The 19,665-nt window shown below is 38.7% G+C and overlaps 1 protein-coding gene across 2 annotated transcripts in view; it reads left to right on the top strand.

The window, feature by feature from the left end:
* Positions 1 to 19,665, top strand: part of JAKMIP2 (janus kinase and microtubule interacting protein 2) — a 169,504-nt gene that overhangs the window by 113,669 nt on the left and 36,170 nt on the right. The window contains exons 3-12 of one of the 2 annotated variants that reach the window (XM_059063009.2): positions 811 to 1,308; positions 4,797 to 5,006; positions 6,810 to 6,908; positions 8,145 to 8,291; positions 9,173 to 9,313; positions 11,567 to 11,623; positions 12,542 to 12,661; positions 13,638 to 13,766; positions 16,452 to 16,535; positions 17,219 to 17,281. In XM_059063009.2, the coding sequence (XP_058918992.1) occupies positions 811 to 1,308; positions 4,797 to 5,006; positions 6,810 to 6,908; positions 8,145 to 8,291; positions 9,173 to 9,313; positions 11,567 to 11,623; positions 12,542 to 12,661; positions 13,638 to 13,766; positions 16,452 to 16,535; positions 17,219 to 17,281 (1,548 nt within the window). The remainder of the gene's footprint in view (positions 1 to 810; positions 1,309 to 4,796; positions 5,007 to 6,809; positions 6,909 to 8,144; positions 8,292 to 9,172; positions 9,314 to 11,566; positions 11,624 to 12,541; positions 12,662 to 13,637; positions 13,767 to 16,451; positions 16,536 to 17,218; positions 17,282 to 19,665) is intronic. The other variant, XM_067031877.1, reaches the window with a different exon arrangement.

The raw sequence follows: 19,665 nt of genomic DNA, 5'->3' as shown, positions 1-19,665 counted from the left end.
GATGCAGACACCCATGTAGCAGAAATAACAACAGCCACTGAATGCCTTTAGCACAGGGCCCTGCACTGCAGGGTTTTGGGCTGGTGTGTGTGTATCTGTAGTAATTTTGAGGGTGGAACCAAGTTGCCATAGTAAGAAGGGTAAAGTTGAGGACATATCAACTGTCTTCATTTCTCACCTCCCCCTTAGCAGCAATTAGCTTCTCTTCCAAAAAAAGGGGCGGAGGAATATTTTATACTAACACTTTAGGCACCAATTTCTTAGCCTGATCATAATATTGAACTATGGACCAACCTGGGTGTCCCGGTACACCCACATTTATCAGTTTGGACCTTGCTAGGGATGTGTAGTCTAGGAAGCTCTCCAGGTGATCAGTTTTGAACTCCTCACCAGGGTGAAGACTATTATAGTACCGCTTCCTAATTTTAACGTGTACACCAGTCACCTGGGGATTTGTTACACTGCAGGCTTTGATTCGTAGGTCTGGGATGGAGCCCCTGCATTTCTGACAAGCCCCTGCGTGACGCCTGTGCTGCTTGTCTGCAGACCACACAGAGCAGTAAGGCCCCAGAACATCAACTATTTGTCTGAACAAAGCAATGTAAGCACCCTCGGGTATTTCCTCCTTTCCCACTGCATTCCCAGTATTAAAAGACCTGTGGTTCCCCTTGCTCCTTCCACAGGGGGCTGGAATTTGAAAAGAGACAAGGCATTAAGAGATCACAGGGGTCTGAGCTGCCAGTCCTGCCTAGGAGCACACCTGTTTGACGAGGCTCACCTCTTTTTATCCTTTCACCTCTCTGCCTTCAGGTATCTAAACTCGAAAGAGAGAAAACTCAAGAAGCCAAAAGGATCCGTGAGCTAGAACAGCGCAAACACACGGTCCTGGTGACCGAACTCAAAGCCAAGCTCCACGAGGAGAAGATGAAGGAGCTGCAGGCCGTGCGGGAGAATCTCATCAAGCAACACGAGCAGGAAATGGCCCGGACAGTGAAGGTGCGGGACGGGGAGATCCAGAGGCTCAAGTCGGCGCTGTGTGCGCTCCGGGACGGCAGCAGCGACAAAGTAAGGACAGCGCTCACCATCGAGGCCCGCGAGGAGGCCCGGAAACTGTTTGATGCAGAGCGCCTTAAGCTCTTACAGGAAATTGCGGACCTGAAAACGGCCAAGAAGCAGGTGGATGAGGCGCTAAGCAATGTGATCCAAGCGGATAAAATCAAGGCTGGGGACCTCAGGAGTGAGCATCAGTCCCACCAAGAAGCCATCTCCAAGATCAAGTGGGAGTCGGAGCGGGATATTCGGAGGCTGGTTAGTAACCCAGGGCAGAACCATTCTCTTTCCAGGCTTCAGAGCGCTGTGGGGTTTGCTTTTTCAGGTGTCTTTCATGAGTGGATTATAAACAGTGCCCTCCTTCTGTCTAGTGCTATGGCCAAGATACAAGATAGGTCAATAGATAAGTAGATGCGCCCAGGCCAAAATTGGCATTGTAAAAGGTAAAAGATTTTGGAGTCACCTTGCTCATGAAAACTGGATTCTTCCAGCCCCACACGTATGGAGAGTATGGGTTTAATGACTCCTGTTTTCTTGGATGTCCATGGAAATATTCTGAATTATGAACTCTTCCAAAATCAGCATGTTTTGTAGGCTTTCCACTTATAAAATGTTTTGAGGTTTTTACCGGGGAAAGGGAAGTTTCTTTGGCTTTCAAGGTGTCTGAAAATGGCAGCCACTGGGAACATCCTCTGGGATTCACCTGTCTTCTCTCCAGGAACCGTGTCTGAAAGCAAGAAATAGAGCTATCAAAACCCTAGTCATTTTACAAATAGATCTTCTTTCCCAGTATAAACAGGGGCCATTCAAAATAGGGGCCATTATAATTCTTAAATTGGATGTCATTCCTAAATAGCTTATTTGCTATTACAAATTTCCAAGACTTCCTTCAACCCCTACTGAGCCAAGTCTTTCTTTTTAATATGTATGACCAAAAGCCACGTCAGTCTCTCACTATGCTTAAAAGTAAAACAAATAGAATTATTGTGTGAAAGCTATAATGTTGCAGATTGGCCTTGTCTTAGAAGTATCTATATGCATCTATATTCAGAATGTTTAACATTAGTTATATCTTGGTTATATATTAACTATCACCTGTTCGAGTGTACTTTATGCTTCTCTAAAAATATTTTCTTAGGAAAAACTACACTTTCCTTCTTGTGTGTGCCAGGTCTAAGCATTTATATTCTAAGAATTCCAATTATGTTCCTTAGACGATATCTCTAGAATTTCAATTTTATGTAAAAAATGGTTATCGTAGAACATTTTAGAAAACTAAACGTGTGATTTTCTTTGTACTGCAATACAGTGTGACTGTAAAATGTTGCCTTTGCTACACTTTCCAAATTCTTTATCTGCAATTCATACTATCACATTGGTTGACAATAAAGACCAAACACAGTGCAGAAATATTGGTCTCTGCCCTGCCTTTGGTTTTTAAGACAACAATGGCTGATGAAGAAAGAATCAAGACTGTGAACTCTGGAGTCAGCAGGTAGGTAAATGAAAAGGAAGCTTTACATTAAATATTTTTGCTTGTCGATGGTTTTAATGTAAAATCTACAAATATATCTACCTGTTGGTCTGCAATTTTTTCCATGATTTCCTTTCACCAGCACATTGCAGAAGCAGACATGAAATCCCTCTTAATAACAATGTAAAATCTAATCTGTCTGAAGATTGGTTCAAAAATTGGGTACAAACAGAAGAACAGGGGAAACTTTTTCATTAATACAGATGCACTTGTCTTCATTTTTTCCTTCTAATCCTGTTCTTACTGCAACACCCAGTTTTATTTTTGGAACTGAAAAGGAGAGAAATGGGAGCTATTCAGTGTAGAAAGTTTTCCCAGTGAATTCTGGTATGTACCCCCTCGCCATCTAAGAACTAGAAATTTGGAAGATTTTCAGTATTCTGAAACCAGAGTCCATATTTATAACCAGCATGCAATAGAGACTCCTTGACACTAGGTACTGGATATTCTACAGAAAACCACTTTGGGAAAATGCTGGAAGGATTACCTTGGCATAAGTATAGCATAGTGCCAAATAGAATGGGCTCTAGGTTCATAAGACTGTATATTAAATCAGGCTTCATCATTTATTAGCCATATGACCATGACCAAGTTCTTAACCCTTTGGGTCCTCAGTCGTCACCTGTGAAATGGTGATAACAGAACCTATGTAATAGGATTGTTATAAAATTAGACAAGGTGTGTAAGGCTCTGAATGCCTTGAATGTAGAAAAAGATCAATAAATTTCAGTTATAATGATGAGGCTGATTATATGGGTATAATGGGGTGATTTCCCAGCCAGTTCAGTTATGTAGGGTACATAAGAACCGAGTAGAAGCATACAGATCTGGAGCTACGGTAAACTGGAAATAAACCATAGATGACAGATCTAACAAAGGAACGTGCTACTTAGATAAGAGTAACACTGGACTCAAGTCTCCTGCAAGGAGATAAAATAAAGACAGTGCTTTTACTCCCCAATTAACAGGACAGTGTTTGATTACTTGCCAAGTTATCAGATGATGTCACAGCATCATGGCCTCCCAAAAATGATCTAAAGTTTTATCCTGTGACTTGGAGGCAGTAGCTCACAGAGAGTTACATGTGGGAACATGTGATTGTATAACACAGTTTCTGTCCCAAATATATATAAATACGTATTTTGGTCTTAGGAACACAGCAAAGAAAGATTTATACCAAGTGATTTGTTTTATATATAAGGAGACATTTTTATAAAGAGGAGAACAGTATAATATTGTTTGTATTAAATGTGTCTATTCTATTTCCATTTTTAAGATTCTCATGGAATATAATGAAATGAGAAGAAAGGTTTTACCTAATGGCTATGCTTTCTTCAGAGATTATTTATAGATATTAACTTCACTAGGCCTCACCCAGGGATGGCAAAAAGTTTTCAGTCCAGTGGAACTCTGATCAATTGGTATCAAATGCTTTTGGCCTTTAGTTGAGAAGTATTTCTGAGGCCATGCCCAGGCTTAACAAAAATGAGTGTTGGGGTCAATAAATATATCCCACAGATATAGGTGGGAAAATAGTGACTAATATTACCAGGTATTTTCTATTCTGGTTCTTGTCCCAACCATGATTTTCTGACTGTAATAGTAAAATGGTTGCTAAGAACTGGCTTCCCTGAAAAATGTATAGGAATGGAAAGAGCCAAACAACATGAACCATGGAAGGACAACTTCACCACTTGAATGCAAACATATTGGCCTTAGGAAATGATGAGGCTACTGGAAATACTGTAGCTTCTTCAGTTACACATGACCTGTTCATAGTTGTTACTGCTATTTAAACTGAACTCAAAAGTCATTCCCCCAAACAGGAGGTAACATCACACATTGTCCTGGGAAACATTGTAGTAGAATATTTAGCATCTGTCTTTATTAACACTAATGACCTGTTTTAAAGTTAACTTTTGCTTTCCATATCCAACCAAACCAGACTGTTTCAAACAATATATTGAATCACAGCACCTACATAGGATATACTAGAGAGAAAAAATTACCCTCCTTGACACCTAATTAGTCTAGGATGGACGTTCATTACATATTCTTGCCTTGTCTGATTCCTGAATTCAGTATACTTGTCATATTCATGATTTTTTCCCCTATGTCAATCAGCAGAACAAAAGTTAAGCTCGTACCATTGTAAAAATGCACTTCTTTGCAGCATTGTTAAATAAAATGTCATGGGTGTCATTTAATTCAGATGGATGAAATCAAAGCCAAGGACAGGATCATCTTTTCCCTGGAAAAGGAACTGGAGACCCAAACAGGCTATGTACAGAAACTGCAACTGCAGAAGGAGGCTTTGGATGAACAGCTCTTTCTGGTCAAGGAGGCTGAATGTAACATGAGCAGTCCAAAACGAGAAATTCCGGGAAGGGCAGGAGATGGCTCTGAACACTGCAGCAGTCCTGTAAGTCTATTCAAGTTGAAGTTAAAAACTCAGGAGTCATCTTTTATTTAGCACCTAAGTTTTACTTTTCACTTAAGCTCTTTTCCTGTTTACTACAGAGCAATCAATTCCACCTCCTACTATAAAACAAGCAAGTATCTTGGGAGCAAGGTTTCTAAACTCATAGACAACAAAGTGGTCTGTACTGCATTAGCTGATCACAAGAGAATTACATATCTTTTAAAATCCTTTATAGAATTTTTCTAGCTGTGATACCTGTCCAAACATCAGCATATTATAAGAATCATAAATTAGATGAAATACTTTGCCTCTTGCCAAGACTGGTCATTTTCCCTGGTATGAACAATTGAGTTGAAAAGTGGTAAAAATGGTTGTCATGTACAGGGGTCAAAATGTATAAATGTGTAAAAGACTAAACCATTTATAATCATCATCTGAAAGCTTCAAGTCTGATTGAGTTTGACACTTATTTTCCTGGATTTTCCTCATTTTATATGAGAAATTATTTTCAGAAGTTTAGTGATAGAAATCTGCTTGTATATAGTTTACTTTCATATCTTATACCTTTCGAATAATTTAGCGCTAAAAAAGATGACAATGTATTTTTTAGGAACAGAGATAGGTTCCAAAGTAGTACTTTGAACAGCCTAATAAATAATTTATGAATATATGTGTATATATATACATATATCCCAGTAGGTGGCGGAAAGAATACTGAACAAGGATTCAGCAGTTGTAAGTTTTAGTTCTATCACTGACACTTAACCTGCAGTGTAGTAAGATTGTCAAGAGAATGGGCTTTAGAGTCATACCCTTTAGTTTAAATCCTGGATCTGCCATTTGCTGTGTGACCTTAGACAGATCCTTTGACTGCTCAGAGTTTCCTCATCTGTAAACTAGAAGCAATGGTGGTACCCATAGAGCTGGTCTAAGGCTTAGAAGAAAAGATATGTAAAATATAGAACATAGTGTCTGGCACACAGCATCCAATACATATTAGTATAGACCTTGAACAACTTACGACCTCCCTGAATCTTACCGATTCTGCTGAATCCTCTAGGATACTGTGAATCAAGGAAGAGTGTGTGTGAAACTGCTTTGTCAACAGTACAGCACTATCAAAATGTAAGATGATAATGGAATTGCAAGTATATAGGTCCTATGGACTCTAGAGCACAGAATTAATCTATGACTGCTGTGTGTAAAGTGATTCCATGACTATTATGCCAGTGGGGAAGCCAGCTGATCTGGGCAGAATCTACCAGTGAAGTCTATCCTATAATCTACTGTCTTCTGTACACGAAGGTAATGCACAAGCCTTCTGAGTCTGAACTTTTTCTCCGGGGTATGCAGGAATTTGCAAATCCCATCCCTATATCCTGCTTTATCCTCTCTTTGGCTAAGAGTAATAGCAGGACATCTGTCTAGGCTGTGGGAAGCAATGTGCAACCATGACACAAGGGATGAACCTCATGTAATCACAGCGTGACCTTGGTCTCACAGCTCACAGATCTCATAAACTGATCCAACCATCTACCACTTCCTTTGCCAGGAGCCAGGACTCCAGGGAGTACCTGCCACATGGAATCATTTACAATTTCAAACAGGCTTGATCTTAAACCCAAGCAGTGAATATTGGGGATCGGAATAGGGTAAATATTTACTCTTCTCTGAATAAGAGAACATTTTACTCTCAACTCATGAGACAAATGAAAGGAACCAAGCCTATTAACTATTATGAGCAGTATTCTAAAATTTTGTGAAAAGTATTATTGAAGAAATAATTTTAATTTTCATGTGTAGGATTTGCGAAGAAATCAAAAGAGAATAGCTGAGTTGAACGCCACTATAAGAAAATTAGAAGACAGGAATACCTTGCTTGGAGATGAACGAAATGAATTGGTGAGTTCTAAGCAAAATTTTTTTATTTTATTATTTTTTTAACACTTTGTTATAGTAGTGTATACGATGTTATAGAAGTATAGCATAATAAAGAAAAGTGCACAAATAATAAAGGTATGGCTCAGTAAATATGCCCAGTGTGAAACACCCATATAACCACTACCCAGATGAATAAGTGGAAGATTACCAGCATCTCAGAACTTCCCCTTTGTGTGACCTCTTTCAATCACCATCCTTCTAAAGTTAACCACTATACTGAATTCTCTCACTATGGATGTCTATCGCCATTTTTAAAATGTGTTGTAGGGAATTCCCTGGTGGTCCAGTGGTTAGGACTCGGCACTTTGACTACCAGGGCCTGGGTTCAATCTCTGGTTGGGGAACTAAGATTCCCACAAACCGTGCGGCCCAACCAAACACAACAACAAAATGTGTTGTAAATGGAATCATATGATAATTACTCCTTTGTGTCTGGCTTTTTTGCTCAGCATTACATTGGTGAGAGTCATCCACTGTGTTGCATGTAGAATTCATTCATTTTCACTTTCTATCATATTCAATTATATACAATATAATTATATATATATATATATTGTAAAAGTATAAACAATATACGATATGTATATATAATTATATGATAAATATATATATTCATCTATTGTTAATGGACATTAATGTTGTTTCATAACAATTTGTAGCCGTTAATGGTGCTGCTACAGGTCCTGGTGAGAAAATGTGTTCATATCTGGGGGGAATATACTAAGGAACAGAATTACTGGATCATAGAGTATGCATGCAGTCAGCTTCAGCAATTGCTACCAGTTTTCCACAGTTGTCTTAACAGCTACATTTCCCCCAACAACGTATGAGAGTTGTAGTTTCTCCATGTCTTTGTCAACATGCAAAGATAATTGGTCATTTTAGTCATTTTGTTGGGTGTGATGTATATTCTTATTGTAGGATTTTCCTTCTTACTAATGAGGTGGAGTAACTTTTCAAATATCTATTGGCCTTTTGGGTAGCCTGTGTGATTTGCCCTTTGTCTTTTGCCCATTTCCTCTTGTGAGTTCATTTTCTTACTAGTATTAGGGATTTTCTTACATCATTTTTGGATGTTTGTGTTTAAAATATCATGCTCTGTGCCTTACATTTTACATTCTTTTTGGTGGCTCTTGGTATAAGGAAGTTATTTTCAGCCTCTAAATACAAGGGACACATTGTCTTATGTCTTCCTAGTTAAAACGCGTGCGGGAAACCGAAAAACAATGTAAACCTCTTCTGGAAAGGAACAAGTGCCTCGCCAAGAGAAACGATGAACTGGTGGTGTCTTTGCAGCGCATGGAAGAGAAACTAAAAGCCGTTACCAAGGAAAATTCAGAAATGGTGTGTACCACAGACTCTGCAAAACTGCAGCTTCCTTCTTTTTATTACTCTGTTAACCTGACTTCCTGGTCTTTTCCAGTTTATTTTTAAAATACAATGCTATTTGTGAAAGCTTAGATTTTTCCCTTATGTAAGCAAGGAACACATAAGGAAGAAATCAAGAGAAGGTTGCTGGCTCTGAATTTTGTGGGGTTTCTAAATTTTGCAGAACGATGAGAGCACTTCCAGGAATCTGTACACTCTCCAAAAGCTCCAAAATAGAGAAGTAGAGTTTCAACCTAGCTCCTCAGCCACAGAAACCTCCTTCCAGGATAAACGAGGTCTTACTGTATAGCCTAGGGAACTATATTCAATATCCTGTGATATTCCAAAATGGAAAAGAATATGTATATATGTATAACTGAGTCATTTTGCTATACAGCAGAAATTAACACAACATTGTAAATCAACTAAACGTCAATAAAACTTTTTTAAAAATTAATAAAATTTTAAAAAAAGAAACCTCCTTCCAAGAATTTCACTAACGTGCACTTTGTGGAACCATACAGTGGGTACCCCACATTCTCCTAAGATCTTGCATAGTAACTGAGAATAGATGCCATCATTTGCATTATATATAGAAGTGACGTGCTAACGTACTCCTTCACAGACTTCCCGTCCAGCTGTAGAGATCTTCAGACATTCCCAATGATTTCCACCTATTACAGCAGACAAAATGTACTTGAGGGTGTTACAGCTGGTGTGTGTGTGTGTGTATTGAAGCTGGGCCATTTTCACATTTAGCTGTAGCCTCATAAAGTTTCTACAGATGTTTTATGTTATCCACTAAAGTTTGGGATTTTCAAAGTCTCCACCTGAACTTTCTTTTTTTTTCAACCCAGAGAGAAAAAATTACATCTCATCCACCCTTGAAGAAATTAAAGTCTCTGAATGACCTCGATCAAGCTAATGAAGAACAAGAGACAGAGTTTCTAAAACTTCAGGTCATTGAACAACAGAACATTATTGATGAGCTCACAAGGGTAGGTCTTGATTAATCTATAAACTCTAAGCTGTTTCCAAGGACAAGTAGCCAAGAAATCAACATACACTAGAAGCACTTAATAATTTTGGTGGGCTTCCCTGGTGGTGCAGTGGTTGAGAATCCGCCTGCCGATGCAGGGGACACGGGTTCGTGCCCCGGTCCAAGAAGATCCCACATGCCGCGGATTGGCCGGGCCCGTGAGCCATGGCCGCTGAGCCTGCGCGTCCGGAGCCTGTGCTCCACAACGGGAGAGGCCACAGCAGTGAGAGCCCTGCGTACCGCAAATAATAATAATAATAATAATAATAATAATAATAATAATAATAATAATAATTCCCAAATGCATGATAATGTGAGTAGGTGGATTGTGTGATGTATCATATAATTGCTATCCAGTATCAAGATTCTGAGGCTAAGAGATTAAATATTTTGCCTACAATAACAAGACCATAGGTCTCTTGTTTCCCAACACCTGATTCAGTGTCTGGCACATAGTGGTAGTTTAATAAATATTTGTCAAATGAACAACAATATCATAATGAAATAACAGCTGAAATTCCAGTCCAGATCTTCTGACTGTGACTTCAGTACCTGCTGAAGTAGGTAAAGCAGTTGTTACTCCCATCTGCATCTGGCTGAGGCCTGTGTTACCTACAACTTTGGACTAAGACCTGTATATGCGTTTGGGTTTTCCTCTTTGACTCTGTCTTTATTTGTGAATGACATCTGTGATCACTCTTCACTTCAGAACCAAGCCAAGGCTTACAGAGGTGAACTAGTGATGGGGGAGTTTCAAGCAGTAGTATCCAGAGTAGGGTGAGCAAGATGATTTACTGCCATTGAGGGAAGAAAAGATTATAAATTCTGCTTTATAATTATTTATGGTTCACCCTTTTAAAATTTTCCATGTTGAGTGTATGTTATAATGCATATGCTACATTTGGAGGGTCATCTAAGTATAAATTTTAAAAGTTTTGGATATATTAAGGTTGCATGATCAAATTACTTTTACTTATAAAGGTGAAAAATCAAAAAAGTTAATACCACTGGCTTAACCAGATTATTTCTTAAACATGCGCTTCAAAGCTCTATGCCCCTCACTTCACTTCCACATCCTTAATAACTCATAAATCTCACAGATTCACTAGTCCAGGAATTTGCTTGGCTTTGAGTATCCTGAGTTTAAGCTAAAAGTTTCTTACAGAATTTTGAGGCATGTCTAACAGACTTTCAAGAAGACATAAGTGTCACTTATTCCATCCACTTTTTAAAAAAATATTTATTTATTTATTTGGCAGCGTTGGGTCTTAGTTGCGGCACACGGGATTGTCGTTGCAGCATATGGACTTCTCTCTAGTTGTGGTACACGGGCTCCAGAGCACGCAAGCTCAGTAGTTGTGGCTCATGGGCTCTGTAGTTGTGGCACACGGGATTGCCCTGCAGCATGTGGGATCTTAGCTCCCAGACCAGGGATCGAATCCGTGTACCCTGCATTAGAAGGCGGATTCTTAACCATTGGACCACCAGGGAAGTCCCTCCATTCACTTTTGAATTTGTACAGTAAGTATATGGAGTATTTAGCAGGTGGACACCAAAGTCCCAGGATATCTCCTTTCACAAAAAGAATGAATTAAGAAATCGATCGTTATTTCTAGATAGTCTTTGAATTTCCCAGAACATTCTAACAAGGACCACCCCCGTCCAAAAAAAGAAAACACTAGATGATTCCAACCAAGCCGATACCCTGTTCCCATTTTCAGAGGCTACAGGTGAAAACAAGGGTCCAAGCATAGTCAAAAGATAGCTTTCTATGCTTTTCAAGTGATTAAGTGAAAAGAATGTTTTATTCTTTAAAATAAAATAATATTTTTTCAACACCTAAATTTAAAATAATTTGGGATCTGAGAAAATTGAAGAATTGTGCTTTGGGAGAACACGAATGACTATTTTGTTCTTGATTTCAAGTATAACACACTTGGAATCCACTTCGCAACACAGTGTATACAGTGTACTTCCTGACTGTGAGGCTCTCATCCACATAATCAGGAAAAGTTGTAGAATATTCTTCCTTTGAAAATACTTAAGTATCAAAGTTGCCAAAATTTACAAAACATAATCTTATTTTAAATAGAAATATGTAATGCCTCAGGGGAAAAGCAACTCTGTCTTTGGGGAAAAAAACAAAAACAAAAACCCTACGGGGAAATATGTACCAACTCAAGATCTGAAAAGTCATTAATCTATTTTCCAGGACCGGGAAAAGCTCATTCGTAGGAGAAAGCATAGAAGAAGTTCCAAGCCAATTAAGGTAATGAGAAAACTAGGTTATCAGGCTTTTGTCACACACAGAGCCAGAGAAGTGAGGCTTGCCAAGGAATCTTCCTGCAAAGATGTGATAAATCAGATGTTCCTGAATTGCAGCAAACCCGGGGGTTTATCTGCCAGAAGAAAACCTCTTCTCTTGACAGTTCTCAGAAGTCCAAAAATGATTGCGTTGTGGATCTTAACCTGAAAGAGTTTGCTTTAATATGAGTTCGTCTTAGTGAAGAAGCCACTAGGTTTGACGTAGAAAGGGTTATCTGACAAGCTGGAGAGTCATACTCCAAGAACATGCAAGAGTACTTACGATTTGATGTCTCCCCTGAATAATATTAGCATCTGGTACCCATCCTATAATTGATGAATATATTTTCATTATTCACTTGGGCCATATTATTGATAATGATACTCTCAATCCACGAATATCTGTATAGCCTCTTATAATCCACAAAGTTTTGTTATTTAATTCGTCAATGTGTTTGATTTTTGCTTTTAACAATTGCATCATTTGATTTGGATGTGGAATTAGATGATATGAGTTGATAATCCCCTTCCCATAGATGCCTGGACTTTCAGAATTCCTTGATTATATTTTAAATACTGGACAGAGTAAATGACATAAAATCATCATGGTATAAAATGTAACATAAAGAGGATACAGTGTTTTTATGAAGAGCCCAAATATTAATGAATCTTCCTCTGAAATATCAGAAGTGAAATAACATAGGACAAACCATTATTGGAATTATTGTGTTCATGCCTAATATGTTTATTTCATCAAAGAAGCATTAAAGGATCTATGTCTTCTCTGTTCATTTGCATGTTTGCCAGTTGACAGTGCTTTAATAATATGTTGACGTTCCCCACTGTTAGTTTTATTGGTAAATATGTACTGTCCCTCCATTAGAGACCTGTTTTGGACCCATTTATTGGCTACGATGAGGACTCCATGGACTCAGAAACATCATCCATGGCCTCGTTTAGAACAGACCGAACGCCAGCTACTCCTGATGATGACTTGGATGATGTAAGCTTTTTCACTTCTCTCACCTTTTGTGATATTGTCACCACATCTTTCCTTGAAGGGGGAGGAAAACCATTTCACTTTTTATCTGCTTTATGAACAGCACATAATCTCATAATAGTGACCAATTTTGAGACTGTGCTTGACTTTGTTACCTCTCAGAAATAGCTTCACCTATGTTATGTAGCCCTTGTAGAAACTTCTCTGAAGTTCAGCTCTGTAACTTGAAGACTTCTTTCAAATTAAAATTATTCTCCCAGATTCCTCATCCAGAGGAGGAGTGAACCAAAGAAGAAGCTTAGAGGAACAGCTTTTAAATAAGTCTAAGACGGTGTTTAGCCAAGTTTCTTTGTCAGCCACCTTCATCTGAACTATCTAGGGGGTTCAATTACCATGAAAGTTCCTGGACCACACAACTCCTGACTCAGGATCTTGAGGGTGGAACCCCCAAATCTGCATTTTTCACAGAACTCCTTGGTGATTGTATTATGCTCTGAAGTTTGGGACCTAACACTGTAAAACTATGTTTTTATAATTTATCTGGGGAAGAAGTTGTTAGATATGAATGTATTGAAAGGAACTGAAACTAAAACTCTGATTATCATCTCCTCAAATTTGGATCCAAAATCTGGGTGTACATTTTTCTCATTTTGATCCAAAATTGTCTGTAATCCAAGCCCAAATGGGTAATAATCAGAAAGGTATAAATAAGCAAATGCTTCTCTTATTAATGAATACTTAAATATTTTTGAAATGCGCATCTAGAAAGTGTCATATGTGTATTTGTGCCCATACACATACTTTAAAATTAAGAATAAAATTTTAAAATTAAGAATAAAATCACATAGAATCCAATATCATACAATATCATACAAACCTTTATTTCTCTTTAAAAAATGGACAAATGCTAATATTTCATATTGAACACAGGACCTGAACATAACATAATTATTTTTCAACATTTTTCTTTAACCTCAAGAGTCTAGCAGCTGAAGAATCTGAGCTACGATTCCGACAATTAACAAAAGAGTACCAAGCTCTCCAAAGAGCCTATGCCCTCTTGCAGGAGCAGACTGGAGGCATCATTGATGCTGAAAGAGAAGCCAAGGTTAGTGTACATCTGGGAGAGTGCCCTGAATAGGCTTGCGACAGTCACAGCATAAAAGTATTGCAGACATAAAAGTACCAATAGGGTAGCTTTCTCTGTACCCTCTCTCCACTGCAGTTTTGAACTGCTTTATCTTTTATGTCAACAAACCTTGGATCTAGAGACATTAGAACCAGCTTAGATTGATGCTTTTGTTCCTTTAAAGATAGTTGAGTACATAGTTCTTATTTTTGCTATTTGAAAACATATTTTTAAAGTTAAACAATGTTGAATTTTGGTAATCCATGTTTTTCAGTTTCTTGCTTAAAAAAGAAAAACTTTACCTTTCAAAAGCAATGGTTAGCCAGTTCTTTTTCCTAGTTAATAAGTGCACAGCATTACATTGACAGCTTACTGAGAATTGTCACTAACAATATCTCACTTGACCCATGTGCCAGCCCCCTAAGGGGGTATTTTATAAAAGAGCAATTTGAGGCTCGGAGAGGTTAATTGAATTGCCCAAGATCACACAGCTAATAAATGCAAAACTGGGATTCCAAGTCATACCATACTGGGTCAGTTGTTTTTTCCATTATGTTGCAACTGCCTCTCATAAGTCTGTTTTTTTAAAAAAAAACCACATACAGTACTAATACTTGATATTTATTGAGTCGTTGCTGTGTTTCAAGCATTGTACTGAGTACTTTATATGCATTATCTCATGTAAACCTAAAACAACTCTATGAGTTAGATGCTATTATTAACTCCTTTTTACAGGAGAGGAAATAGTAGCTTAGTAGAAGTTAAATGTAGCTTAATTAGGTTAAAACCAGGGTTTGTAGCTTAGATGAAAGCTAGGATATGAACCTCGTCCTTCTGAATTCAGTCATAACCATCATGCCATAACTGCCTCATAGGTTAGTTTACTTGGGGCAAGAAAGAGTGTGACCATCCAGTGATTTTATCCTACTTCCTAAATAGAAGGTCTACAATATACTGAGGAGTGTTGTAGGAACTACTGTTAGTTGGTTAGTGGGAAAGGATAGATATTATAGCTATATTTTTAAATGGTAGCATACATACATGCATGCACATACACAAGAGAGTAAACATTAAAGAAAACCCACCATGATTTGGAATAGACAGGTAAGCAGTCATTAGGAAGGGATGTGTGTGTGTGTGTGTGTGTGTGTGTGTGTGTGTGTGTGTGTGTGTGTGTGCTTTCATGTCTGTGCCCTAATACTGTAAGAGTTGTGGATTCCTTTATCAGTATTTACTACCCATTCTTACCAGCGTAGGATTGGTCAATTGAAATAATAGCATATGCCTTGTTTTTTGGAGAGGTGACGACATAGAACCCAGTTCTCTTTCTCTAGTCTCACTCTCCCATCAAAATACAGGTTTAGCATTGTTTATGGCCTTTAAAGTAAGACAACTTACTATTCTGAGCAAAATAGTCTAAAACAAATCAAGATGTTGGGAAAAGAGTAGTAGGGTAAATTCAAAGAAAGTAGAAATGCAAAAACAGTTAGTATAGATGAAAAAGTATCAGTGAAAACAGAAGACCTAATCACTTCAAGACAAGGAAAAAAAAATAGGTTATACTCAACACCCATTCAAAGTTAAAATAATTCTTTTTTTAAAAATTTATTTTCGGCTGCGTTGGGTCTTCGTTGTGGTTCACGGGCTTGTCATTGTGGTGGCTTCTAGTTGCAGAGCATGGGCTCTAGGCACACAGGCTTCAGTAGTTGTGACACACAGGCTTACTTGCTCCGAGGCATGTGAGATCTTCCCGGACCAGGGATCAAACTCGTGTCACCTGCATTGGCAGGCGGATTCTTAACCACTGCACCAACAAAGTTAAATTAATTCTTATCAAACGAAGCTTGGAATTTTTTAACCTGATAAAGGTAAATATAACATTTAACAGTCCAAAGAAATATTCTCCTCACAGTGAATAATAAGAAAAGAATATTTACCATCACTGATTTTGTTCAACTTTGTTGAACCTATCCAGATCATAAGACAAGGAAAAAAATATGTGTATAACCAGAAAATTTAAAAAGCTATTTTTTCACAAAAAGTAGGATCATATTAAGAGAGAATACAAGTGAATCTAAAAAATTACTAGACTAAATGAAATAAGGTTGTTCCATAAAAATCAGTGTCCCAAACTGCTGATGTGCGCACATGTGCACACACACACACACACACAAAACACATGATAGATACATATATACATACATACATAGATTTGGATTTAGATTTAAATATAGGGCACAAAGTTGGCTTTGAAAGAACAGAAGGATTTGGGGGAGGCAAAATGGGAGAAGGCTTTCCAGAAGGGGAAGTCGTTCAAATAAAGAGAGAAGCGGAGAGGTACAAGGCATATTTAGGAAACAAGGAGATCACCAGCAGGTAAGGGATGGACCCTGAGTTGATAGTGGTGGGAAAAGATTGGAAATATAAGAGAAGTTCTCAAATCCCAAGCTAAACAGTTTGAATTTTAACCTGATGGTAAAGGGAGCCACTGAAAGTTGTACACAGAGAATTTAGGTTGTAAAAATAGATTGAAAATATTCTTTGGTGATAGAAAGTTCTTTTTTTTTTTTCTCAATTGTTGAATTCTAATCAAGGAACATGAGGGGAAGAAAAATGTTGAGTTGCCATTTTACTTACTGAGTTCTGGAATTTTGATTTCACTAGGCTCAAGAGCAACTCCAGGCAGAGGTGCTAAGGTATAAAGCCAAAATTGAAGATCTGGAAGCGACTCTGGCTCAGAAAGGGCAGGTAGGCATTTGGTTTCTTCCACTCCTGCAGATGCAGACAATTCAATCTGACCTTCCTCTAGATCACCCTGTGCATGGGCCCATCCAGGACACAGCTTGGCTCTCCACAGTGACCTTTCCCAAACTGTGTCAGAATGTTCAACTCTCTGTTTCTGTCCCTGGTGTTTTGTTGGCCAGAGTGTGAACCCAGCTACAACAGTGAACGAGGCTGGGCAAGAGAGAGAATGCCAGAGGAAGAGGAGCCCTGTACACATAGCCTAGAGTGGTCATGAGCTGCTAAGACCAAGACCCACCCCTCAAGCTGCATTCTTTGCCTCTATGCTACATTTATGGTTCTGCATTTTAATGTTTTCCATCCATATGTATCTAGCCTGTGTGCATTCTGACCCTTTTCACTTTTTGCCTGTGTGGTCACTTCTGAGTCCCCAGAAGGCTGGTCCTGGATTATTCAGACTTAAAAAGATAGGGATAGTGAGTGACAATAAAAAGGGGGTTAAATTTTCCCGGCAACTTTGGCCCCAATGTCTTGGAATAAGGAGCAGGCCGGGGTGGGTGTCATTTACCAGTCGTTGGCAGGCAAACAATCTGGGTGGAGAGAAGACGGCTCTGGCAAAGTGGTTTGACAACACATGCTCTTTCATGCCACTCTGAAATGCTGACTGCGCGATATTCTTTGTCAAACAGGATTCACACTGGGTAGAAGATAAACAACTTTTCATTAAGAGAAACCAGGAGCTTTTAGAAAAGGTATGTGGGGCGCAACACCCTAGTGGGGCAGAGGAGAGAATGATGAGAGATCCAGGAGCAGCAGGGGGTCCTCTCAGGAGTGGCACAGGGGCTAGGGGATGGGGAGGCTTTTCTGGCGCTGTGCTCCCCTCTGCTGAGTGCCCAACTGCATCTCTGTCACTGCCATCACCATCAGTTGAGTGGCACGTGGTGTGCATGGCTCTGCACTGGGCGTTGTGCCGACTTGAAAGGATGTGATCCCTGAAACCTATTGATTTGTTACCCATATATATATACTGTATATGTACTGTACGTATATATATACACACCCACACATGCACACATCCTATGTGGTTGTCCATCTACAAGAGCACCCCGTGAATAGGACTTGTTATTTTGTGCAAGGACGTGCTGCAACCTAGCATAGACTGTGTTCTTACTGTTAATTTTTTGCTAATGTTGGCTGCTTGTTTGTTTATTTTTTATGAAAGAACATTTCAAAAGATGCATCCAGAGCACAAAAGAGCATTTCCAGGAGGTTGGAACAAATCAAGATGCAAAGGCATGGTTTCGGCCCAATAGATAGAATTAATTTGGGTTAGCTGAACATAGACTTTTGATTAGGGGCAGTGAAATACAACAGAGATCATTTTAAGTTCAAATGCGGCTTTTCCTTTGGTATTTCCCTTTGATGATGTGAAACGTTTACAAAATAATCTCATATTATTCTTGTCAGAAAGACAATTTGAAAGCCCATTTGAAAAAGGGAAATAATTCTGTAGGGTGACATAGAGTTATATAGAAATTATTTTAGGATTGTTTCTACCAATATTCACTAGCCTTGACAAGTAATAAAAGTTAACCACAACACCCTGGTAAGCATGAAAAGGTAAAGAAGATACTTGTCCTCCCCTCCCTCTGGTCCTGTCTCACTTTCTACATGATGAGAGACAGAGCTGATGTATAGAAGAGGGGTGGGTATTCCAGGATTGAGGACTGGTACTCTCAGAAAGGTTATGGGTCCCTATAAAGAAACTTTATGGACATTAGCCCTGGTCTATGAATTGTAGCCACCTGTGAACCACTAATATGATGGCTAGTGCTAACCACCAGATCCAGGAATCTCCCCAGATATCCCATCTCTGATGTCAATCCAAGATTCTAGGAAGTAGTCAACTTCTAAAAACTTTCAAAAGTTTACTAGACCACAAAAATCTAGTGGAAAAAACTTGAGATGGCTACATAAATTAATGTTACATAGTATCTCACTTTCCCCCATCTTTATTTTTCTATAATTTTTCTATATCAGGAGGCCATGAGAGAAAGATTTTAGTAGTCTCCGAGATGCCCAGTAATAAGTGTTATTACACTTAATTAACATCTAAAAAAATAACTCCCATTATGTCTTCTTTCTGATTTTCTTTGGTCTTGATTTCTTTGGGCTAAAAGGGGAATTTTTTGAGCTCAGCCTTCTAAGAGTAAAAGAAAACCAAAGTGACAATAAAGCTAAACATTCTACTTCAGGTGTTTATCCTTGAGAAAGTAAGATTCACCCTACATTAAAAAGCCCCTGATTTTTTATTTCTAAATTCAAGATTTTAAACAGTTACTGTACAGAAGACCCACCCACACAGCTAATATCGAAGGCAGCCCCAAACCTAGATCATGAAAATGTTCTGATCCCTTGTTGGACACGGGCACTGTGTACAGGGCAAGGAAGGTTTGTACACAACTAACTTAATTCCATGCTTGATCAGGTTACACTAGATGTCCTACAGGAAAGCCCTATGGGAAAACAGAAGGGAGAGTTGTCACTTTGGATTGAGGAGCCAGGGGAAGGCTCTTATGGTAGGAGATGTCAAGGAAGTGTAGGATTTTCTCATGTAGAAAAGGGAATGGGGGAGCCCTTTTCAGGCAGAGGTGAGCATAGACAGAGCTCCTGGAGTAACCAGAACATAGGGTAGATCTGGGTTACTAGATTCAAGTGTGCGTGATCACATGTGAGTGTGTGTGTGTGTGTGTATATATGACAGTGATAACACCTAAATCTGGTGAGCAGATTATTAAGGTTTTTGAATTCCATTGAGGACTTCAGCTTTATTTTGCAGGTAACTGGAATTCAACAAATTTTTGTGTAGAATCAGAGCTGTTTTAAAAAAATATTTCTTCAACAACTTGTAACTCCAGAAATAAGAGGTGTCAGTCTCCATTATTTGCACCATTAAATCTAGTTCTTGGACACTGTCCCAGACAGCAAGGGACAGATTCACTATTCATAGGGTCCCTAGACTTTACCTCAATGAATGGAGGCATCCTCCAGTATTTCCTTCTATGACCCGAAAAACTCAACCAAAGGATAACTAGAGGGAAAACCAAAAATTTATTTTATTCACATCTACTTGGGA

This window comes from Kogia breviceps, chromosome 4, assembly GCF_026419965.1.
Source record: "Kogia breviceps isolate mKogBre1 chromosome 4, mKogBre1 haplotype 1, whole genome shotgun sequence".
NCBI classification, from domain to species: domain Eukaryota; kingdom Metazoa; phylum Chordata; class Mammalia; order Artiodactyla; family Physeteridae; genus Kogia; species Kogia breviceps.
Note: the sequence above shows the minus strand (reverse complement) of the source record. Positions and strands in the feature narration are given on the sequence as shown.